General features: G+C 35.9%; 1 protein-coding gene across 4 annotated transcripts in view; it reads right to left on the bottom strand.

Moving 5' to 3' along the window:
• Window positions 1-24,770, bottom strand: part of MICU1 (mitochondrial calcium uptake 1) — a 233,748-nt gene that overhangs the window by 96,467 nt on the left and 112,511 nt on the right. For all 4 annotated transcript variants that reach the window (XM_045783578.2, XM_045783582.2, XM_045783581.2 and 1 more), the window contains one exon: window positions 12,385-12,499. In XM_045783578.2, the coding sequence (XP_045639534.2) occupies window positions 12,385-12,499 (115 nt within the window). The remainder of the gene's footprint in view (window positions 1-12,384; window positions 12,500-24,770) is intronic.

Below are 24,770 nucleotides of genomic sequence, written 5' to 3'. Positions count from 1 at the left end.
GTGAAAAAAGAATGACCAATTAGAAAGGTACTAACATAATCCAAGAAACATGAGAGGACTGTGAAAAATAGTGGGATTCTGGATTATTTCAAGGTAGAGCTGACAGGATTTGCCACGGATCAGAAATACAAACATTCAGACTATTTTTAAAATCCATATTCAAACACACACACACACACACACACACACACACACACACTCTCTTTCCCAAAACAGAATCATGCAACATGTATATTTTGATTTATCAATACCTTGTAAAGATTTTTCTATGCTAATAAATCTCTGCAATACATACATAATATTAAGTGCTGTATTGAAAATCACTGTACAGATGTATTGTAATCTGTTCAGCCATCTGATATTTGAGTTCTTTCCAATATATTTTTTGACCATCAACATCATTATACATATGATCATTTTATTAGCCTAAACTTGCACAAATGAAATTGCTAAGCTAAAGGGTTAGCACTTTTGAAAGTGTTTGATAAACACTGTTAAGATTCTAAAAAGGTATGCCAATAATTTATGCATTCACCAATACTATATAGTCAATTAAATTTAAGTGTCATTCCAGTAGTTAATTCTGATGCACAAATGGTTTTGGGTACACTATGAATTTGGTAGTCAAATGACAGGAGGAACAACTAATTGCCCCTTCAAAAGAGTTATCAACCCTAATCTTTACCCCAGTTTCTCAGAGGTCTAAAGGGCTTCACCTTTGAGAGTGATCTCAGTTCAGGAAAAATTCATTCACCTCAAGTAGTTTTGAGGACTAAGCTCAAGTCTAAGCTAGTCTAATTGTAGGGCAGATGGAGGATAAAGCTGCCCAAGATGCAAGGTACAGCCATGATGCCTATACCTTGTATAGCTCCTAGACAAACCCATAGTGTCTGTGATTTACTGGTCTACAGTCAGTCACAGTATAGCCAGGACACCATGACTACAGGGGGTAGGGGGCAGGAGTTAAGTTGCTATTCCTGGCAGCACTTACTCGAAGGATCTGATTAGAAGACCCATGTTTTTACTCTTATAAAAAAAAAATTTTTTTTTAAAGTACGCTCCATACCCAGCATGGAGCCCAAACATGGGGCTTGAACTCATGATACTGAGATCAAGACCTGAGCTGACAGGGATGTACTGTATGGTGACTAACATACTATAATAAAAAAAAAATTAAAAAAAAAAAAAAAAAAAAGACCTGAGCTGAGATCAAGAGTTGAACACTTAACTGACTGAGCCACCCAGGTGCCCAATAAATTCTGACCATAATGAAAAAACATTTAGAAATGTAATGTATATATATATATTTTTTAAAGATTTTATTTATTTATTTGATACAGAGAGAGAGACAGCCAGCGAGAGAGGGAACACAAGCAGGGGGAGTGGGAGAGGAAGAAGCAGGCTCATAGCAGAGGAGCCTGATGTGGGGCTCGATCCAAGAACGCCGGGATCACGCCCTGAGCCGAAGGCAGACGCTTTAACGACTGCGCTACCCAGGCGCCCCTTTCTATTTTTTTTTTTTTTTTAAGATTTTATTTTTTTATTTTGACAGAGAGAGACAGCCAGCGAGAGAGGCAACACAAGCAGGGGGAGTGGGAGAGGAAGAAGCAGGCTCCCAGCGGAGAAGCCCGATGTGGGACTTGATCCTGGAACACCAGGATCACGCCCTGAGCTGAAGGCAGCCGCCTAACGACTGTGCTACGCAGGCGCCCCTTAGAAATGTAATGTATATTCTTAAACAGACTTAAATTCACATTTACTTTGTCTGGTTTTTATTTGGAAATCCTAAAACAATGAAGGAAACTACATGAGTTTACCATCATTATATACAGACTCTGCAATGGCTATAAAGAGAACACTTTGTTCTTTATTGCATCTCAGTGTGATTTAGTTATTTAATGTCAACTGGCAAGATTTTTTTTTTTTTAAGAATACGGAACACTACATGTCAAGACCCCGCATTTAAAAAATTCGTAAGATTGTGAAAATTATCTGAATTCCTTTAGCAAGACTTCAGCTGTACAGACTTATTCCTTCTAATTATTGCTTTTCCACCATTTACATTTTTCTAGAAAATACATTTCAGGCCTGATTCTCAAAAAAGAAGATTTATAATTTCACATGTGAAGAGAAGAAATAGCTATGTTTCTAGTTCATAGTACATAACCTGTCTTTGAGTGATATCTCAGCCTGTTACTGGATGACCTTCTGAGAGCTGCCAGAAACAGTCTTTCATTTAAATTGCTCTTCCTTACACTGTTACTTGACAGTTGTGTTACAAGAGAGTATTCAATGCCAGAGATGTCAAAAAGCTTGGATTCCCCAAGAGTTCCTGGTAGCAAGATTCTGAAAGGCATGCCAGTGCTTTACCCTTGATTAAGGTCATGCTTTACTTTAGGAATATATTTTCTTCAAATGCATATTATTATTTTTATGCCCAAATTATATATGCTATGTGATAGATCCCCACTCCTGTCTTGAAATATCTTTAAAAATAATCATCTACGAGGGTGCCTGGCTGGCTCAGTTGGTAAAGCATGAGACTCTTTTTTTTTTTTTTTAAAGATTTTATTTATTTATTTGAGATAGAGACAGCCAGCAAGAGAGGGAACACAAGCAGGGGGAGTGAGAGAGGAAGAAGCAGGCTCCTAGCAGAGGAGCCTGATGCGGGGCTCGATCCCAGAATGCCAGGATCACGCCCTGAGCTGGAGGCAGACGCCCAACGACTGCGCCGCCCAGGCGCCCCAAGCATGCGACTCTTAATCTCGGGGTTGTAAGTTCAAGCCCCACGCTGGGTGTAGACATTACTTAAAAATAAAAACTTTTAAAAAATTACCTGCTTGACTTTCATTTCATTCTATGTGGCTTTAGTCCACTCTATATGCTCAATAATAGCCAAAGTGACAGCTTATGCCAAGATACAACTTAATACATAGATGCTTAGAATTAGCTGCTTTAATAAAGAAATTGGATATTTGATATTTAATTCACGTTAATTTGAAGGAGCCTCTTTACACTTGACTTGGTTTGGCATTCACCCAAAAGTTATTTGTTTTTTCAGTTTAGTGTCCAAATAGAAAATTTTAGCTATTCTAATTCATTTTCTAGATTTCATCATGTTTATATTCATAGAGAACAGTTATTATTTTCAAACAGTTTTAAATACTAGGGAGGATTGCTAACGGTACTTGCAGCAATATAAAATTTTAGTATGTATACAAAATATTCAGAAAAATTCTTAGATACTTATTTAGCCAACAAATATGTGCCACCTATTATGTGCCAGATACTGTGTTGAGTATCTTCTTCAGAAGGGGTAGTGATTGGGATGCCTGGGTGGCTCAGTTGGCTAAGCATCTGCCTTCAACTCAGGTCATAATCCCAGGGTCCTGGGATGGAGCCCCACATCCACCTGCCTGCTCAGCGGGGAGCCTGCTTCTCTCTCTCCCTGCTTGCACTCTCTGTCAAATAAACAAAATCTTAAAAAAAGGGGGGGGTAGTGATTAAGCAAACTATTCCATGACAACCAATATTCTTGCCTTGATTTCCCTTGTGTACCCTCAAATTCCCGAGCACAACAAATAAGCATTTTGTAAAACTGTAACACAGAATGAAGCCTAAGCATAACGAAACACCATTAAGTTGTGGTTTTAGGGAAAGGTCAGCTATACAGGTGGACAGATACCTTTGATTACAGTCCAACTTCTAAGAGACAAACAATGCAAAAAAGTGGGGCTCATGGACCATAAATAAAGATCTTTAAACATCATCAATTATTAAGGACTGAATTCTTATAGAGCCATCCCAACTATCAACAGAACAAAAACAGGACAGGATGGAGCTTGAGGAAGACAGGATGGAAGAATTATAAGAGGCTGAAATCTGGAAAAGTTTCTATGATCTGTTCTAGGGAAAAAAGAAAGACTGTAGTAAAAAGGTACACTGAGGTCAATCTCAAACTGTAATCAAGGGTATGGAGCTGGATGGGTGGCTGGGTCTGCTTTCCACTTAAAGGGACTCAGAGAAGCCACATCCCAAATATCCTTTCATTCAAATATTTTTAGAATGAACAGTATTAGGATACAGGGTTAGGTACTTTGGGGACACAAAACCATCAGCCATAGCTCCTACTTCAAGATATTATTTAGTGATACCATTTCCATTGTCTAAACTTTCATTAATTAGATATTCTTTTGAATAATAAGCATTTTCCTGCAAATATCTCTGGAGCTGTAACAATTCACTGTAATTTTTTTTTAATTCTAATGTTTGTTTTTAAAAAACACAAAATCCTAATAGAGGTATGCTAAGAGAAAGGTAGTTTTGATCTGAAGAAGGAAGGGAGAAAAAGAAATAATTTTATAGGTGAGGGCATCTTCTTGAAAGCAGAGAATTCAGCCTATTTTTTGTGTTTTATTTTTCTTGCGCCATGAATTTTATCCCATTGACAAATGCAGCCTAAGAAAGAGGGAAGCCTTTGGGTTTACCAAATGCTTTCCCTATTAGGCTTTCCTCCCTAAGGGCCTAAGGAGCAGAGAAGTAGAACCAGGAGAGACCTCCTCTCTTCTCTCTTCTGGAGTTGCTACCTGAATCTCAGGTATCATAGAGAACTGACTCCCTGGAAAAGCAGCTGTGGCCATTCAAGAGCGGACAAAGTGTATGCAGACATAACTGTGGTGGCAGCATCAGCCCGGTGAGCATACATAAAACACTCCAGACTACCTGATTTATACCCTCTACTTTAGAACACAGCCCTAGCTTGACTATTTTTCCGGAAAGAAGAGAGCTACAGACATCACGTGCCCTTAAACAGATTTCTGTACATTTTAAATCAATATTAGAATTTTATTAGAATTTTCAAAAAATGAAAATGGATCAATTCAAATAAAACACAAGTATGAAAAGGCAAATAAGTTCCCTTAAAGTGTAAAATTATGAAATCCTCAAGATACAGTCAAAATACGTTTCAATCTTATTTTTGTTATAAGCCACACTTGCTTCTTCAGTCTCTGTTCTCCTCTTATCCTTGTGACCCCTCAGAAGAAATCTCAAGCAATTGTTCCCAAAATATTAACTTCCTTTTGCAGTTAAAGAAAAACATTTTAATCTTCTCATATAGTCATAAGCAGATCTAAGAGAGTTAAACACAAACACCATTTATTTCTTGCTCATCTGAGCTAAAATTCTTATGTGATTGTTGATACAAAGATGAAAATGCTTCAACTTTTGGGACTCCTGGGTGGCTCAGTCAGTTAAGCATCTGCCTTTGGCTCAGGTCATGATCCCAGGGTCCTGAGGTCGAGTCCCGCATTGCCCTCTTTGCTCAGCAGGGAGCCTGCTTTTCCCTCTGCCTCTGCCCCTCCCCCTGCTTGTGCCAGAGTGTGCTCTCTTTCTCTCTCTCTCTGTCAAAATAAATAAATAAAATCTTAAAAAAAAAAAAGAAAATGCTTCAACTTTCTCTAACAGCGGGGTTACTGAAATGGCATTGTGTTCTCAGATACAACTGGCTCAAAATGAATTTAGCATCATAAATATTTGATACATTTAAAAGCATTATTTTATTGTTTTGATAAAGCTGATTATAAAATCAACAAATTAACCTTAAGAACAGGTAATGCCAGAGAAAGAAGTTACTGGTAATAAGCACAATGAAATACTTTTGGCTTTAGAACATGCAAATGGTATTTCTAAAATTCGAAGCATCCCTTACAGAGAAATAACATAGAATAAGATCAGCCTTTTATCTGCTTTGTCTTACTCCTCATAATGTCAATTTAGCAATGGTAGATAATCCTAGACATAAAAAACTTACGCAGATTACTAGCTAAACCAAATTTTTTCTGTAACTTCCCCAACTCCAATGTCCTAATAAAAAGATTTGTAACTGCCTTAAACCTGTTGCTATATCTCAGTATGCTGCCTTGCCTGAATTTTTCAACAGATCACTCAGGCTGAAAAACATTTTCATCTATAACTTCTGTAACATTTTTATTAGATGGAATGGTATTGACCAGCACCACTATTTCCAAGTCATGTGCAAGAGAAATAAAATATAAACTTTCACTTGAATGCTGTTGCAATTTCTAAAAGGTTTGTGAGAAATAAGCATCACAATGAGAATGTGGTTTAACTGTCAGTATGTCAAATCCTGCTATAGTGAAAATCACTTAATTCAATTTCTCCACTGATTCCTCAAAATTGAAAGAGGGAATCAAAATCAGAATACACTGAATTATGCCTGACTTTGATTAGGTCTGTTCCTAGGTACTGAACATGTCGTAGCATTTTTTGCTTTTGATTTTTCTGATGGCTTTTCAAAGATTAATAGTAGGTAGGAAGGAAGATCCTTAATAGTCAACTTTTATGATTGTTTTATTATTCCTTCCTTAAGTTATCTAGAATTGTTTTCATGTTATTAGGCCACAGGGCTAACAACTTCAGTTAGAACACATATGGAGACAAAGAGCACAAAAATAAATATTTCATAATTGTCAGTGGCTAAGATCCAGATCCTAAGTCATACCATCATTACCTAATGAATCTCAGCATTAGCAAGAAAGATACAAATCAATAAATGCTGTGTAGCATTCTAGATAAATCTGGATGACCTTTCTCTGTACCTAGTTATGAGAAAAATCTCTGACTTCTATTGTAAGATTTAAGACCATCAGCTAATGTTGCAGTTGGTAAGTACAGAGAATTAAGCCATTAATAATCATGCTTCAACATTCCCATTTAATTCTTATTAACCTACTTTAAGGATCAGAGGCTTTTTGGAAATTATTTAATAATAGTAATTATTAACAATTTCTTTATCTTGCTTAGAATAAATCTGGATTTATTTTATTAATAAGTAGCTATTTATTAAATGCTTAATATTCTACTTAATGCAGATGCTAAGGCTCATGTAGAAAATTCTTCAAGTTAACTCATCAAACCTGATCACAGAGATATGTCATAAAGCAACAGAATGTACGAATTAGGAATAAAGGAGGGATACAAATACCTGAATTCTAAATTATAAGAAGCCACGCTTGTGTGGAAATTGATTAATTTAAAAACATGTTTTCCTCATTCCATTGGTACTGGCTGCAGACTAAAGACAACAGGTACAAGAAATGTTTTCAATTTAGGGTATAAACAGCAAAGCCGAGTCTTACATTCGCTAAACTTCCTTTTGGAGAAAATTGAAAAAAATCTTATATTCTTTTGTTACTCTACCTCAATGCTTTATATAGAATAGATATATCTATACTGAATACCATTACAAATTTGTAGCGAATATCATTATAAACCTGTGATCATTGTCATGCAACTTGTATTCTAGGTAATCATAAGAAAAAGAAACCAATTATATAGAATGATAAATACTGGTAAGTACCAAGGAGAAAAAATAAAGCAGGAAAGGGGTTTAGGAGGTATGTATGTTTAAGTGCGTGTGTGTGTGTGTGACAGTGTTTAAAACTTTTAAAGGTGTTTAAAAAATTTCAGATTGGCCAAAACGGGCCCCCATTATCCAAAGCACATACAGAGAAGACTGTGAAATTCATGTCACTGCTGATTATAAGCACAAGATATTGCTGTCAAATTGGTTGTTATTCTTGGTGTATATCCAAGATACTCCTGTTTAGCTAAAAATCAAACTTCTAAAAAGTTTAAATAAGAAGAACTGACTCTATTTAATGGGTGAAATTACAACAACATGCCTTTTAAATATTTATATAACATGCTTTTTAAAGAAAAGCCGCTTTCTTTATTTCTTTTTTTTCAAATAAGGGTAACCAGTTTTATTTTACATCATTGCCTACTTTTTTTTTTTCTTTTAAATTAAGTTCTATGTCCAGTGTGGGGCTCGAAATCATGACCCCAAGATGAACAGCTACATGCCTCACTGGCTAAGCCAGTCAAGCACCTCAGAAGAGCAGCTTTCATGCTTTTATTTTTAGGAGGAGTAATTATAAATTGAGAAAGGAAATGAATGATTTGCTATATATAGCTGTCAAATTTTATTACAGACAACATGGTAGAGCTTTTAAAGTATGTGGAGGTCCCAAATGTCAATCCATTTGGGCAGAGAGTTCATATTCTTTAAAATGATGGCAATTTCTTGAACACTACTGAGTCCATCAATTTTGGAAAAAAAACCCAAGCTACTTAATGACAGTCTTGCATTGTCTGGGTAATGCTGTTTTGTTTTGTTTTTTTTTAAGATTTTATTTATTCATTTGACAGAGATAGAGACAGCCAGTGAGAGAGGGAACACAAGCAGGGGGAGTGGGAGAGGGAGAAGCAGGCTTCCAGCGGAGGAGTCTGATGTTGGGCTCGATCCCAGAACTCTGGGATCACGCCCTGAGATGAAGGCAGACGCTTAATGACTGAGCCACCCAGGCGCCCCTGGGTAATGCTGTTTTACATTGCTCTGCTGGTTTTCTGTTGGAAATCATCAGGACAGTGCCTGTTGTCCACCAGAGTACTAGATTAATGAATCTGTTAATGCACATCTCCTCGTCCCAAACCACTCCTTGGCAAATCTTCTAGTGTTTAAAGAATTGCTTTCTCTCCTGCAGGACGATTTGGGAACCACTTAATATATCTACATTGTAATGAAATCTTGTTAACCACAAGGAAGATGATCCACTGAGAGCCTCATTTCCTATCATCCTAGCAGCAAGCTAGGACATGGGAAAGAAATGATCTCAGTGTAATTCCTGTGACACATTTCCCCCATGGTTTGCTGGATAAGTGGACAATACAATGTGCAACAGTCAGATTACAAGAATGCTTGAACTGCCAGTTATCTACAGGAGAGTTTATGATCAACCTTCCCACAGCCAGCCTGAGAGAGAGAAGAGGCCCTATGTAAGTTAATGGCTTATCATTGCTAAACATGTGACCACAGATGTAAAGCCAATCAACAGGAGCCTAGATGCTGCAGTCGGCCTGGGTTCAAACCCTAAATCATCTACTTACTCTGGGACTTGGAGCAAACGTTTTGTATGTAACCCTCTGTATGCCTCAATTTCCTCACCTGTAAAATGAAGATAGTAATAGTACAAACATTGTAAGGTTGATGTGAGGAAAATATATGTGTAACTGAAGTCCCCAAAGGAGAAGAAAGAGAAAAAAAAGTATCTCAAGAAATAATGCCAGAATTTTTTCCAAATTGGATGAAAACTATAAACCCACAGATCCAGAAAGTTAAAGAACTCCAAGATGGGAAACATGAACACTACATCAAGGCTCATAATAACACAAATGAAACAAAAAACTCTGCCCCCAAACTAGGGTAATGGCTCTCAACCAGGGATGATTCCTTCCCATTCTTAATCCCCAGGGGGTATTTTGCAATCCTGAAAACATTTTTGATTGTCACAGCTGAGAGAGGGGAATGGGTGTGCTACTGGAATCTAGTGGGTAGAAACCTGTAATGTTGCTAAACCTCTTAAAACGCACAGGACAGCCCCCACAGCAAAATATTAACCTGCCTCCAACGTCAATAGTGCTAAGGTTAAGAAACACGAGAGGCATATTTTAAGCAAAATGCTTAAAACCACTGATACAAAGAGAAAATCTCAAACTCATATCCTATTATATTTTTTTCATTCCTGACCATATAGAAAGTACAGGTGACCCTTGAACAACACAGACTTGAACTGGGGGGGTCCACTTATATGTGAAATTTTTTTTATATGGTACAGTACTATAAATGTATTTTCTCTTCCTTATGAATATATTAATAACATTTTCTTTTCTAGCTTACTTTATTGTAAGAATACGGTATATAATACATATACAAAATACGTGCTAATTGAATTTATGTTATCGGTAAGGTTTCCAGTCAACAGTAGGCTATTAGTAGTTAGTTTCGGGGGAATCAATAGTTATATACAGATTTTCAACTGTGGGGGTGAAGAGGGAGTGTCAGCACTCTTGACCTCAGAGTTATTCAAGGGTCACCTGTATGTGACATTGTAATACTAAGCACTTTCTGTAAATCACCTACCATGTTTAAGCTAGGAGCTGACCATCAAGAGGTAAAGGTGTCTGGACCAGTAAAGCTACTTAGAGTGGTTTCCAGAATTTAAGGGTCAGTGTGCTTTTTACCTACTCTAAAATGGTTGCATTAAAGCGGTTACAGTGTCCCCGGTAATCTGAAGGTTCTGCTCTATGGTACTTCTGATACTTTGAAAGATATGAAGGTAACAGGACTGAGTAGTGGATACAATTAAAATCTCATTTCAGCTCAACAAACATTTACAGGGACTACTGCCATTATATATGGTATATATATCAGTACAGTTCTCTAAGTTGGTCTCTTCATTTAATGCAGTACTCTTTCTGCCACATCATGCCTATTGAATGCAAATTCTATTCAAAGTCACAAAAAAGGCTTAAAACCTCCTACCAATTCTGCTGGTGTTTTTTTTTAACACAAGATTTATGGATCTTTAAAATCAGATATGAAATGGCATTCTGTGACAGGATATCAAGAATAAAAACCCAGGCAGACTGTACACCTACTAAATACTAGGCACTGAACTAAGTACTTTATATTCATGATCTCATAATCCCAAATAAATAATTTGGGTTTGGTATTATTGCCACCTTCATTTTATAAACAAAACAGATGAATAAGTTCACTAACTTGCCCCTAATCACAAAGCCAAGAAGTGGTGGGGCCAGGATTTGAACTGAAGTCTATTTTGGAAAACCATGCCCTACCTATTTTGGAAAACCAAAATAACAACTTAACTTTAACAATACTCAAGAACATAAATGTTCTTTTATTTAGTTCACTATTTTGGATCGTCATAACAAATCGATATATATCTACATTGTTAGAGCACTGGTCCACCATATAAATTTATTCAGACACTTTGGTATCCCAAAGACAGTTGTGGTAAAGCATATTAGCCTATATTTCTTCATTTTTCTGTCAATGGAGGGAAGAAGGGTAAGAGTGGTCAGAGCTACAGCAGGAACTGTGTATCCTGTATGTCATTTATTAAAAACTACCTTAAAGTTTTATCTTTCTAGATGACTAGCCTAGAGAAGGGAAGGAAGAATAGTTATTTTTGTTTGATATGTCACACATGAAAAAAATTTCAGATCACCTCTTTCAAACTTACAAATCAGATCTCTTTGGTTCAATTTTGGTAGATTTTTGAAATGATTTTATTTATTTATTGGAGAGAGAGAGAGCATGTGTACAAGCAAGGGAAGCAGCCGGCAGAGGGAGAGAGAGAAGCAGGCTCCCCGCAGAGCAAGGAGCCGATTGCAGGGCTCCATCCCAGAACCTAACCCAAACAGCAGGCAGACACTTAACTAAGGCCCTAAGTTAGGTAGATTTTAATAACCTATAAACAGAAAGCTAGAAACATACAATCTTTTGGTTTGTTTTTTCTGAATGGTTAGAAAAAAAAAAAACATGTCGAGTAGCATACTTATCAACCAAATTGTTTAGCTTAAAAAACTCATCAATTCATCAGTGCTTTTTTTTTTTTTTTTTAAAGATTTTATTTATTTATTCGACAGAGATAGAGACAGCCAGCGAGAGAGGGAACACAAGCAGGGGGAGTGGGAGAGGAAGAAGCAGGCTCATAGCGGAAGAGCCTGATGTGGGGCTCGATCCCATAACGCCGGAATCACGCCCTGAGCCGAAGGCAGACGCCTAACCACTGTGCCACCCAGGCGCCCCTCATCAGTGCTTTAAATGAGTCAAGCTAGAATTTTGTGTTTTAAGGAGTAATGCTCTAAGACTCAAACGTGAATATGCAACACAATTAGAAAAACTGAGCCAATTTTCTTCTTTAGTGAAAAGATGATAAATCAATAAATTTTTTAATGGGGAAGTAGAAACATTAATAAAGGCTATAGGACCAGGCAACGTATAATCTATTTTCACAGAATACAGGGCTTCAAACACTTAGGCAGATTTAACTTCACAGTCGTTTTTTTCTTTTTTTTTTTTTTTTTAAGATTTTATTTATTTATTTGACAAAGATAGAGACAGAGAGCGAGAGAGGGAACACAAGCGGGAGGAGTGGGAGAGGAAGAAGCAGGCTCATAGCGGAAGAGCCTGATGTGGGACTTGATCCCAGATTGCTGGGATCACGCCCTGAGCCGAAGGCAGATGCTCAACCGCTCTGCCACCCAAGCGCCCCTCACAGTCGTTTTTTTCTTAACTTTACCTTGATACTTTATTTTTCTTCCTCTTTCTCAGGTGCTTCTATACACAAGTTACACAGAATTCAAACAAATGAAATTATATGAAACGTATAATTCATTAACTTTACAAACATGTCCTGTTTCCCCCTCCAATCAACTTTTTAAATAGTCCTGTATGCTCCCTATAAACGAATAAAAAGAAAAGTTTATACTTACTAGAAAGAACAGTTGTGAGGAAAATGTAGTCCGAAAAGGATATGAGTCCACATTCTCCAAGGGTATAAAATATACTGCCTTCATCAGCAAATTTTTCTCGTTCCTGGGCTATTTTCTATTATAAATGGGTCCCACCAAAAGATAAAAAGAAGACATAGCAGAATGAGAACATAGAAAGTTAGAGATGAATTACCATTTATGTGACAGTTTTATGTTATTTATCATAAGCAATTCTCTGATGGCCATTCCAAATTAATGGATCCTTTACAGTTTTCAAGATGATTAAAATTATAAGACAAAAGATGATTTTGTTTGTTTGTTTCAACACTGGCTTAATATGAACACTCAACACTGGCTTAATATGAACACTAGAAAATAATTTCAGTTTTATGAACTCCTGCTATTTGACATATACTGGCCCACTTCAGGACTGGTTTTGTTTCTCGGGTTTAAAAACAATCCACCTGAATGGGATAGGCTGGTGATGGGTAGTAAGGAGGTCACATACTGCATGGTGCACTGGGTGTTATACGCAACTAATGAATCATGGAACTTTACATCAAAAACTAGGGATGTACTGTATGGTGACTAATATAATAAAAAATATTATTAAAAAACAAAACAAAAAATCCACCTGAATTGTTGAATGACTATCTTTTATACCTGAAACTAATATAACACAGTATGTTAACTATACTGGAATTAAAATAAAAACTTCAAAAAAATAAAAATAAAAACAATCCACCTTTTTCTATAGAGACACATAAAGTAGAAAAACCAAAACCAAAAACAAAAAAAATGAGATCAGTACAATTTGCCCAAACGAAGTCAGCTAATTGCCCAAGAAAAACTATACTACTAGTGATCAGAAATGAAGAGGTAAGCAACTATTTTCAAGGACCACACAAATGCTCAGAAAACTAATTTCTGAAATACTAATTTTAATTTTTACCTTTTGATCCCCAAGAATCTTAGGTTTGGAATGTAGGACAGTTTGCAGAGCAAACAGCACCTCTGAGAGATAATAGCAAATCAGACATGCATGCTAAGATTTAGGCATGATTTAATTTAGTTGTATTTATTGACATTTTGCTGGAGGCTCCTAAGTTTCAGCTATTTGATGAAACTCCTCTAAAACTTAGATTTTATTCTAAGTGTATATTAATTTTCTTTAATCTGTAAAACTCACAAAGAGTTAATGCTTAGCCTTAGTAACGGCCTGTCTGGCAAGTGGTCTTCTCCTGCATGTTTAAGCAAAGCTACCCTGTTTTCTGAATTTCTAGCCAAATGATAAACTTAGTGGTTGACATTGAAGATATTTTCAAAAACTGAAAAGGATCCACCAAAGAGTTAGACTTGGAACTAATTTCCATAAGTTCTGGACCAACTAAAGATAGTTAAGAAATTATTCTGGGTACCAAAAATAGAAACAGGAGGTTTTAAAAACCCAAACCAACAAAGAGCAATCAAAGTAATAATGTCATGCAAGCATAAAATAAGCAGCAGCATTGCAAGCATAACCTCAGGAGGAGTATCATGAAAACTAAACCAACAAGCACCACCACACCAGCATCCAAGTATACAGCTATCCAATAGGTTACCTCTGTCTAGTGAGGATCCCATTATACATCACAAAAGAAAGAAAACTAGTTAACCAATTGAAAATACAAGTACCAAATGAATCATCACGGTCTTCTTAATAAACCTATCCAAAATAGCCTCTATTGGGTATTTGCTTATTCATATGAAATGGTCAGCATAGACAGGTAAAAAGTCCACAGTTCAATGCTAACAAAGCAGTGAGGTTCTGATGGCATGTTCTAGTTAGGAAAGGACTCATCTGTGGTGGACAGAAAGCATGGTCCTGTTTGACAGCATTTAGAGATTACTTCTTTGAACTGACAACAAAAATGAGCACATAGTCCAATGTGTTCAAATTTAGGTTAGATCTCGTATCACACTTGATCTTCTACCGAGATACTGAACACAAATTTCAGACTAAAAACAAACAAACAAACAAACAAACAAACAAACACTACTGGAAGAGAACTAGAGCAGCAAAGCCTTTCGCTGGGAAGTTAACATTTTAGTTTCTCAAAAAAGGGAAACAAATGTTTACATTTTTTACATTATACAAGATACCGCAAAAATAAAGTATGTAAATAAAAAAAATACATAAAATGAGAATAGGCTCCCCAAGGCATAACATTACTAGCTAGAACAATAAATATGTATAAAAGCTGAGTACTTTGCATTAATTATGTAATGATTGTACAGAGAGATTGCTATAAGCCAGCTTCCAGAATCCCTGGATCCAGGGATCCAGAAGTTGAGAAACACACACGTCTTAGAGACAGAGTGAAAAGTGGCAGCTAAGACAAAGAAGCATATCTAACAGTATTTTTTTCTAACAATCATCTGGACTATGCTGCTGTTCCAAAGATGAAAAAAAGATTAATTCTGTTGGTAACTTTTAATTCTGATATAATTTCAAACTCAGAAAAGCAGAAAGATCAATATAAGAAATCATCATATACCTTTCCTCATATACTTTTTACCCACATTCACCAATAGTTTACATACTACCTTAGTTGCTTTATCATTTTATATACATATTCTTTTATACCTCTGAAAGTTTAATACACATGTCCCTTCACATTTAAATATTTCACTATATACTTCCTATGAACAAAGACATTCTTTTAAATACCATAGCATAAATTTAATAAAACCAGGATATTTAATACTGATACATACTATTATCTAATCCAGTCTTTTAAATTTAGTTAACTAAATTTAAATTTAAATCCAGTAATTTCCTTTTTAACTATTTTCACCCCAGCCCAAGATGAAATCCACAATCATGTGGCATTAGTTGTCACGTCTCTTCAATCTCTGTAATCCCAAAACGGCTTTTTTGGCCCTTCTTTATTTTTTCCTTTGGAGGTTTATTATTATTTTTGATCGTAGTAAAATCTATGTAACATAAATTCACCATTTTAACCATACAATATGTGGTCCTTTAGGTTTTGCTTCTTTCACGTAACATGTTTTCTAGGATCATCCATGTTGAGCATCAATTAGTACTTCATTCCTTTTAATCACCAAATAATATTCCATTGTATACATACCACAATTTGTGTTTATCCATTCATCCATTAAAGGCTACTTGGGTTGTTTTGAGCTTTGGCTATTGAGAACAGAGCTACTGTGAACATTCATGTGCAAGTATTTATTTCACTGTCTGCTTTCAGTTCTTTTGGGTATGTGCCTAGGAGTAGAACTGCTGGGTCATACCATAACTCTATGTTGAAGTTTTTGAGGAATGGCCAAAGTGTTTCTCACAGTGGCTGCACCATTTTACATTACTACTACCAATGTACAAAGGTCCCAATTTCTCTACACTGTCATCAACACTATCTTCCTTTTTAAAAAAAATTATAGCTGGGGCTCCTGGGTGGTTCAGTCCATTAAGAGGCTGCCTTTGGCTCAGGTCATGATCTCAGGGTCCTGGGATCAGCTCTGCGTTGGGCTCCCTGCTCAGCGGGGAGTCTGCTTCTCCCTCTCCCTCGCCCTGCTCATGCTATTACATAAAGATCTTCTAAAAAACCAAAAAAACGGGGTGCCTGGGTGGCACAGCGGTTAAGCGTCTGCCTTTCAGCTCAGGGCGTGATCCCGGTGTTCTGGGATCGAGCCCCACATCGGGCTCCTCTGCTGTGAGCCTGCTTCTTCCTCTCCCACTTCCCCTGCTTGTGTTCCCTCTCTCTCTGGCTGTCTCTATCTCTGTCAAATAAATAAATTAAAAAAAAAAAAACAAACCCAAAACGGTAGCCATTCTAGTGCATGTGAAGTGGTATTTCATTGTGGTTTGATTTACATTTCCCTAGTGCCTAATGATGTTGAGCACATTTCATGTATTTGTTGGCCATTTGTATATCTTCTTTGGAGAAATGTCTATTCAAATCCTTTGCCTATTTTTTGAATTGTGTTATTAGTTCTTTTGTTATTGAGTTGTAGAAGTTGTTTGTTTGTTTGTTTTTTTTTAGTTCTTTATGTGTTCTGGATACAAAACCTGTTATCAGGATTGATTTGCAAATGTTTTCTCCATTCTGTGCATCGCCTTTCTACTACCTTGATAATATCCTTTGATGCATGAAAGGTTTAAATATTGATGAAGTTCAATTTGCTTGTGCTTTTGATGTCATATCTAAGACTCCACCACCAAATCCAAGGTTATGAAGGTTTACTCCTATGTTTCTTCTAACACTTTGGTAGTTTTAGCTGTTACATTTACGTTATTGATCCATTTTGAGTTAATTTTTGTATGTAATGTGAATTAAGGAACCAACTTCATTCTTTTGCATGTGAATATCCAATTGACCCCACACTATTTGTGGAAGAGACTATTCTTTGACCACAGAATGGTCTTCACACCTTGTTGAAAATCAATTGACTATAAATATGTGGGTTTATTTCTGGGCTCTCAATCTCATTCCATTGATTTGTCTATTTTATGCCAACATCATACTGTTTATGTTTTCATAAATTTTAAAATTATAAATTTTATAATAAATTCATAAAATTTTTAAAAGTGTACAACTCAATGACAGTAGGTACATTCACAATGTTATGTGACTACCACCACTATCTAGTTCCAGAACTTTCCCCATTTGGAAACCCCTTCCCTGTTAAACAGTCACACCCCACTGCCCCTTTCTTCTGGCCCCTAATCTACTTCCTGTCTCTATGGAGTCACTTAGATATTTCATATAAATGGAACCAACCAGTTATTTTCTTAGTAGGCTACTCTGCAGATTACAATTTACATCTTAAATTTACAACAATCTAGTTTGAATTAATACCAACTTAGCTTCCATAATACTAAAACAAACTGTGCTCCTCTAGGGCCCTATCTCTTTAAATACTTTCATAAATTACATCTTTATACAGTGTTCCCATTAGCACAGATTTATAATTACTATTTTACACATTTGTCTTCTAAATCACACAGGGGAAAAAAATGAGTTAGAAACCCAAAATACAATCACATTGGCTTTTATTTACCCCCGTTGTTATGTTTACTGGTGTCATTTGTTCATATAGCTTCAAGTTATTACCTAGTGTCCTTTCATTTCAGCCTTGAGGACCGCCCCCCACTTAAGAAAAATTTTTTAATTTATTTGTCAGAGAGAGAAAGAGAGCACAAGCAGGGTGGAGCGGCAGGCAGAGCAGGCAAGGGAGAAGCAGCCTCCCTGCTAAGCAAGAACCCAATGCAGAACTCGATCCCAGGAACCCAGGATCATGACTTGAGCTGAAGGCAGATGCGTAACTCACTGAGCCATCCAGGCATCCCAGGGCTCCCGTTAGCATTTTTTTTTAAATAGGGTATGTCTACTAACAACACTTACTTTCATGATTCTTTTTCTTAGTTTTTGACAGTTTGATTATAATATGTCTCAGGGCAGGTATTGTGAATTTACCCTAGTGTAGATTCACATATTTCATTAATTTATAAAGTTCTCAGCCATTGTTTCTTCAAATATTGCTCTCTTTTCTCCTTGCCTTCTGCAATTCCTATCATACATATGTTGGTACACTTAATGATGTCACAAAGGTATCTTCAACTCTGTTCACTTCTCTTTATTCTTTTTTCTCTGTTTCTCACATTGTGATAATATTAATTAATCTATCTTCAAGTTCATGGATTCTTTTTTTACTGACTGTTCAAATCTGCTGTTATATCTCTGGTGAAATTCTTCTTTTGGCTATTTTATTTCCAGTTTCAGAATTTCTACTTGATAACTTTTTGAAATCTCTCGTTGCTGATATTCTCTATTAGTTCATACATCATTCTCCTTGTTTCCTTTGAGTTATTTGCCTATGGTTCCTTTTAGGTCATTGAGTATATTTAAGACAATTGATTTAAAGTCTGTAGTAAGTGTAATGTCAGAGCTTTCCTATTTCTTTTTTTTCCTGTGAAATGGACCATACATTATTCTTTGAAAGCAAAATGTGTTGCTGAAAACTGGACATTTTGTATATTATAATGTGGTAATTCTGGAAATCAGATTCTCCCTCTCCTCAGGATTTGTTGCTGCTGCTTGTGTGAGCTGTAGTTATTTCTTTAGTGACTTTTCTAAATTCTTTTTGTAAATACTGTATGCTCTGTCAAGCATAGTCACTCAAGTCTCTGTTCCATTACCTTAGTTGTCAGCTAGTGATTTGACAGAGATTTCTGGAGCCAAAGATGTGTGTATGGAATACTCCCCAGGTCTTTGCAGGTTGGCTCTGTGTTGGGCATTCTTTCAAAGCTTAGCCACTGTTTAAAAACTGCCTTTGCCTTCAGTTTTTGCTTGCATAGAAGCTAAAAGGCAGCCAGAGGTGAAAGCTTAGGGACTGCTAAGGTTTCTTCTCAGTATTCATTCAGCTCTGGACATGCAAGGCCTTCCAGATTCCTCAGTATATGGTAAAGCACTTCAAAGTTCTTGTTATCTCACTATCTCCAGCTGCAGCCTCTTCATTCCCAGGCTTTTTGGTTTGTTTGCTGCTTGTCTCAGGCTGCTGTGCCTAGTATATTTAATTCTAAATGCTTTTGACAAATGCTACTTGGGAGGCCACCCCAGCTCTAAGGAAGTTCCAACACAGGCAAAACAAAAGCAAGCCTGCAAGTGGATTCTTCACTGACCAGACAGGTCAATGCCCACATCCATATTCTCCAAGAAGAAGGTCTGCACTGCTCACTCTGGCACGTGCAAGTTGTACCAGGAATGGTTTATGGCTGCCATTTGTGCTGGTGCGTGGGGAAATGGTCATCAGGTAAGTAACACCACAACTTTATCTTACCAAATTTCAGCATCTTCTTTCTTCTTTAAGCATTCCACTGGTTGTTTAAAGCCTTTGCTAGTTAGATTCCAGAGATCTGAAAAAGTTGATTGATAGCTTTTGCCAGCTTACCAACTGTCTTAGTGGAGAGATGTAGTTTTGGAGTTATCTACTGCCATTTTTTAAAATCTCTTTGTACTTTTTGACCTTGAAAGACTTGAAAAGTGAATTATACTGAAGATTATCCCTCAATTTAAATTAGGCTGATGTTTCCTCATGATTACATTCATATCTGTCTAGTATAAACTATGAATTCATATTGGTATCTCTAATTTCATTCTAATACTATGGGGTACAACGTAGTCTTACCCCATACATACTTGTTATTCCCTTCTCAACAGGGAGAAACCTGGTCATATTATCTTCAATATACTTACTAATTTGCTTAAGCTTAGTATATAGAGAGAGTAGTTTCACAATTGTTAATCATGTCTGCAAAAAAGCAAACATATCAGCTAGACTTCAGTATCTGTTTTGTTTTAAATAAAATCTACTTTCAGTAAAATGCACAAATCTAATGATACAAAACAATGAGTTTTATAAATATGTATATCTGAGTAACCCACATCCCCATCAAGATATCAAACATTTCCACTGGAAACATTTCCAGTGTTTCTTTTATGCTCCTCCACAGTTAATTCCCAACATATTTTTATACCATTGACTGGTTTTGCCTCTTCTGGAAGTTTCTATAAATGGTATCACCAGTATATACTCTTTGGTGTATAGTTTCTTTAGCTCAGCGTCATGCTGGGGAGAATCATTCATACTGTATTTTTCAGTAGTTCATTCATTTTTATTGTAGAGAAGTCTATTAGTCATCAATAAAAGTGAAATAATTTATTCTAATTTGTCTATAATCATAATCCATATTCATTGCTTTATGGATAAACACAGGCTCTTTTCAGCTGTTGTCTATTTTGACTTTCCTCAAAGTTGCTGTACCTTTTTTACTCATACCATCAATGTATGAGAGTTCCAGTCACTCCACATCCTTACTAACGTTGCCAGTCTTTTTCATTTTAGCCATTTGAATGGGTAGGTAGTAGTATCTCATTGTGGCTTTATTGTGCATTTCCTTGCTGGCCAATGTTGTTGAGCATTCTGTATTTATTAGAAAATTATGTATTTGCAAAATCCAAGTCTTTTGCCCATTTTTAATTGGGTTTGTTTTGTTTTGTTTTTTATCACTGATCATCATATGTCCTGGATATGAGACTTTTTTAATGGAGTCTGACCTGGGTAACCTAGTGATTCTTGCCTGCTATTATTCACGTTCTTATGTAGACCTAGTTCCTTTCCACAATGAATCAGGGTTGGTCTGTATGACCAACAGAAGACAGCTTAAGTCATAATGTGTGACTTCTGAGGCTAGGTCATAAAAGGCATAAAAGGCACACTGCTCTGTTGGAGGGAAGCCAGCTGTCATTTGAAAAGAACACTCAGGCAGGACTGTGGAGAGCCTACAGGAAGAGGATCTGAGGCCTCCCAACAACATTCAGTACCAGATATTTTAGTGAGCCACATTAGAAATGAATCTTCCATACTTAGATGGCTAAGGCTTTAGCCAACCTCTGACTGCAACCTCATGAAAAACCCTGAGTCAGAACAATCTAGACAAATTGCTCCCAAATTCCTTATTCAGAGAAAGCATAAGTGACAAGAAATATTATTGTTTTAAGCCACTAAGTTTTGGATTTATTACTCAGCAACAGATAACAAATATAGTCAAATACTTGTATTAAAAATATTTTCTGCTAGTTTGTGGCTTATAATTTCTATTTTATCTTAACAATGAAAAGTTTTAAATTTTCATGAAGTCTAATTGGTTTTTTTCCTTTATAGTTATTGCTTTTTATATGCTAATAAATTTTTGCCTCTCCTTAGTCCATTAAAATAGTCTCATATTTTCTTTTAGAAGTCTTATAGTCATAGATTTTACATTTAGGTCTACAATCTATTCCAAGTAAATTCTGTGTATAATGAGGGAAGGGGTAGGGTTTATTTTTCAAAATATGGATATATAGTTGCTTCTAAATCATTTGTTGAAAACACCTTCCTTTTTCCATTTAATTATTTTGGCACTTTTGTTAAAGATTAATTTACCATATAAATGTGGCTACTTTTTCTATAATATTTTCTGATTTGAGTAGCCCATTTTCTTTTGAAGGTCTTCTGATTACCAACAAAGTGTATGACTATTTTCCAAAGTATAAATAAACATGAAATTATCTGAATGGTTAAAAAGGTAGCTTAAAACCCTGCATGAGATGCATTTGGGATCATGGTTTAGGCTTAGCTACCTTCACTATTAGACAGTTATAAAGTGTGCAGAGATAATAAAGATGATGCTGAACATACATTCAATTATATATTGACTGGGAATTACTACTGGAACATATCTCCATAGGGGCTAAGTAAAAACACCTTACAGTGCTACTTTAGTTAGTGTGATTTTCTCCAGGAAGGTATCCCTGCCTCTACTACCTTACACAGAATATGTCCGTGTTTGCAACCCTCAGTCCTCTAAAGGAGAAAATATTTGTTTGTGCGGCTGTATATGAGATCTCCACTGAACTGAGTAGAGTGAAAGGAAGAAGAGGCCAAAAGAAGGCCAAAGTGCTTCATATGAGAAAAAGTTGAAAACATCTGAAAGACAAGATATAGAAGGAGGAAGGACCATAGAAAGGTGAAGAAAAAAGAGGGGAAGGGACATATCAAAGTCGGGAAAAACAGAGGAAAAGGGAAAGCATGTGTGCACATATGTGTGCATGTGTTTAAGAGAAAGAACAGAGACTGTGCATGTCTTGCAATACCTCCTTAAAAATAAGAAAGATGTTTAAAGAGGATTTTTAAATTAGCCATGCTTTTCAGTGTGCCCTGTGCAATGTAATCTTCTAATTCTTTCTTAAACGTCTACATTATTCTTCCATGCTTCTGGAGTAGGGGTAGAAGGAGAGAGGGAAGGAAGTTACATGTATGTTTTTCAAGGCACCCACTTGTCAAAAAGTGGTTCAGGTGCATTTAAGATTGTACACCTATTAATTAACTCAGTGTATTTGTAAGTGGGTTTAGTATCCACAATTCCAAAGCCGATTCTTTAAAAAAATTCATGACATTACTCAAAAACACCAAAACTGCCATAAAACTATCAAATTCGATCTCTCAAATTACATAAAGCTAGGAGAAAAATCAAATAAGTACATTAAAATTTGGGAGGAAATGAGAGTTACCACGAAACCAATTCTTAGACTATTTGTTTTTTTATGACTGCTTCTTAGCTGGTCTTTATAAATCTGATTCTACCATAAATAATATCCTCAAACCAACTAGCCACAATACATAGGGAATCTGTGAAAATACAGATATTTGAGTTTGACATTGAATAAAATCTTAAAATTCCCAAAGTATGGTGAAAATGGAAAATCTAGAGTCAAGGAAGGAAAGAAGGAAGGCTTTCAGTTAGTTTTTCTTACTCCAAAGTCTTATCGTTTAATTCTGCAACTGAGAATGTCAAGTAAAATGTTTCTTCAATTGATCTTTTGAATAATGTTTAATCTTTGACTAAATTTTAAGTCATTTTTTTCCCCTAAGCAAATATCATTTATATGCTTTAGGGATGAAATGGGGGCATAGTCCAAGGAAAACATAATCTTCCTTACCAAATTGGTAATAATGTTCATTTTCTCTATCTCAGAGGTCCTTATTTGTATCTTTTGTTACTAATGAACATTAATATTATACTAATGAACATATGTAATGTATTTTTACTAGGAAAATCTATCATAAAGATTTGTATTTAATTCAATATAATAAATTCAATGTAAATAATAAACATTAGACAAGCCAAAAGGAAGAAATTTCTGTATATAAAAGTCAAAAGAAGTAAAACATATTCCAAATCTATTGTAAGGCCATATAATGTGAGATTGATATAATAACAGATAAGTTTAGCCAAAAAATTTATAGTAAGGGTCTAAGAGAAACTTGTTTTCATCTTAAAGTTACTGAGATACAATTCTACCAATTCTTCAGTATATATGCTGAAATGTAAGAGCATTGGGTATTTTAAAAAAAGAGACTAATTGCAGATACCTCCCAGAGCATTATGCTATTTTCTTATTGTTATTTTTAAATTAAAGTATAGTTGACATACAGTGTTATATTACTTCCAGGTGTACAACACGGTGATTCAATAGTTCTATATAACATATTTAGTGCATCTTAAAAGTTACATGTCAAAATCTAGTCAAATCACTTGAATCTCTGAAATTAAGGCTGAAATGCAGAAATGCAGGTCAACTGATCAGAACAGCATTTCTACCTAAAGAACAAAATTATGCAAAATATTGCAAAGCAATGTCCTCACTGACTCAAATAAGGGAAATTCAACGATTTACTATTCATTTATATGACCGAGCCTAAGATCTTGTTTTGAAATTTAAACTACAACTACAGACTACCATAAAACATTCAAATTAAAATTCAAGTAAAAACAAATAAATAAATAACCTCATAAGGGTCTTGGTACTAACCTCAACTGCATATCCTGCATCTTTTTATTTTTTAGGGAAGCAGGAACACTTAATTAGAAACTTAAAGCAAAGCATACCCTATACATGTATAATCGATACACCTCTCTAGGAGTCTAAAACTTAACTCTTTGGGGGACCTGGGTGGCACAGTCGCTTAAGCACCCACCTCTTGGTTTGGCTCAGGTCATGATCTCGGGGTCCTGAGATCGAGCCCCTTATTGGGCTCCCCGCTCAGTGGCAGTCTGTTTCCCCTTTCTCTCTCTGCCCCTCCCCCTGCTCATGCATGCACGTACTCTCTCTGTAAAATAAATAAATAAATCCTTAAAAAAAAAAACACCAAACAAAAAACCTGAACTGTTTTACCAAGATCGTTTTGTGCTAAAGCATCCACGCTCTGGTTTCTGACCAATCACATAGACTTATATAACACTGCCAAAGTTGCAGGTGCCATCAGGAGCCTTGGGACTGAGAATTCCAATCATGATTCAGATTTATTAATACTCACTGTGCTCAGTGAATCCTAACTTTAACAGCGTTGATCAAAGTAGGGCCAATAATTTTGCCTTTTAAGACTCAAGTGGATGAAGCCAAAGAGAAAACTCATATCTAGGAGTTTAATTTCATTATTTATTCTAGTTTAAACCCACTTTTCAATTTTGATGAAATTTCAATTTCAGTTCAAAATAAACTTCCTACCAAATAGTAGTTGATGGATTATGCCAGCAAAATAGATGCTAATATACCAGCTAGAACCTCAAATCATCTCTGGTTTATAGAAAAATCTGATAAAGAACACAGCTTTACTATTGAAGATGTCATCCTTTATAAGACTGAGATAATTGGATTGTTTTAATATTAACATTTCCCTAGATAACCTTAAGAAATATTTGAGGTTGTACTTCAAAGGCAAAGTAATGATAATAAAATGCTTCTTCCAGAAAATGCAATTTTGACCTATCATTTCCAAAC

The sequence above is a fragment of the Ursus americanus genome, chromosome 6 (assembly GCF_024610735.1).
Source record: "Ursus americanus isolate L20-20 chromosome 6, mUrsAme1.1.p, whole genome shotgun sequence".
In the NCBI taxonomy this organism is placed as follows: Eukaryota; Metazoa; Chordata; class Mammalia; order Carnivora; family Ursidae; genus Ursus; species Ursus americanus.
This window is presented reverse-complemented; position numbering and strand designations above follow the sequence as displayed.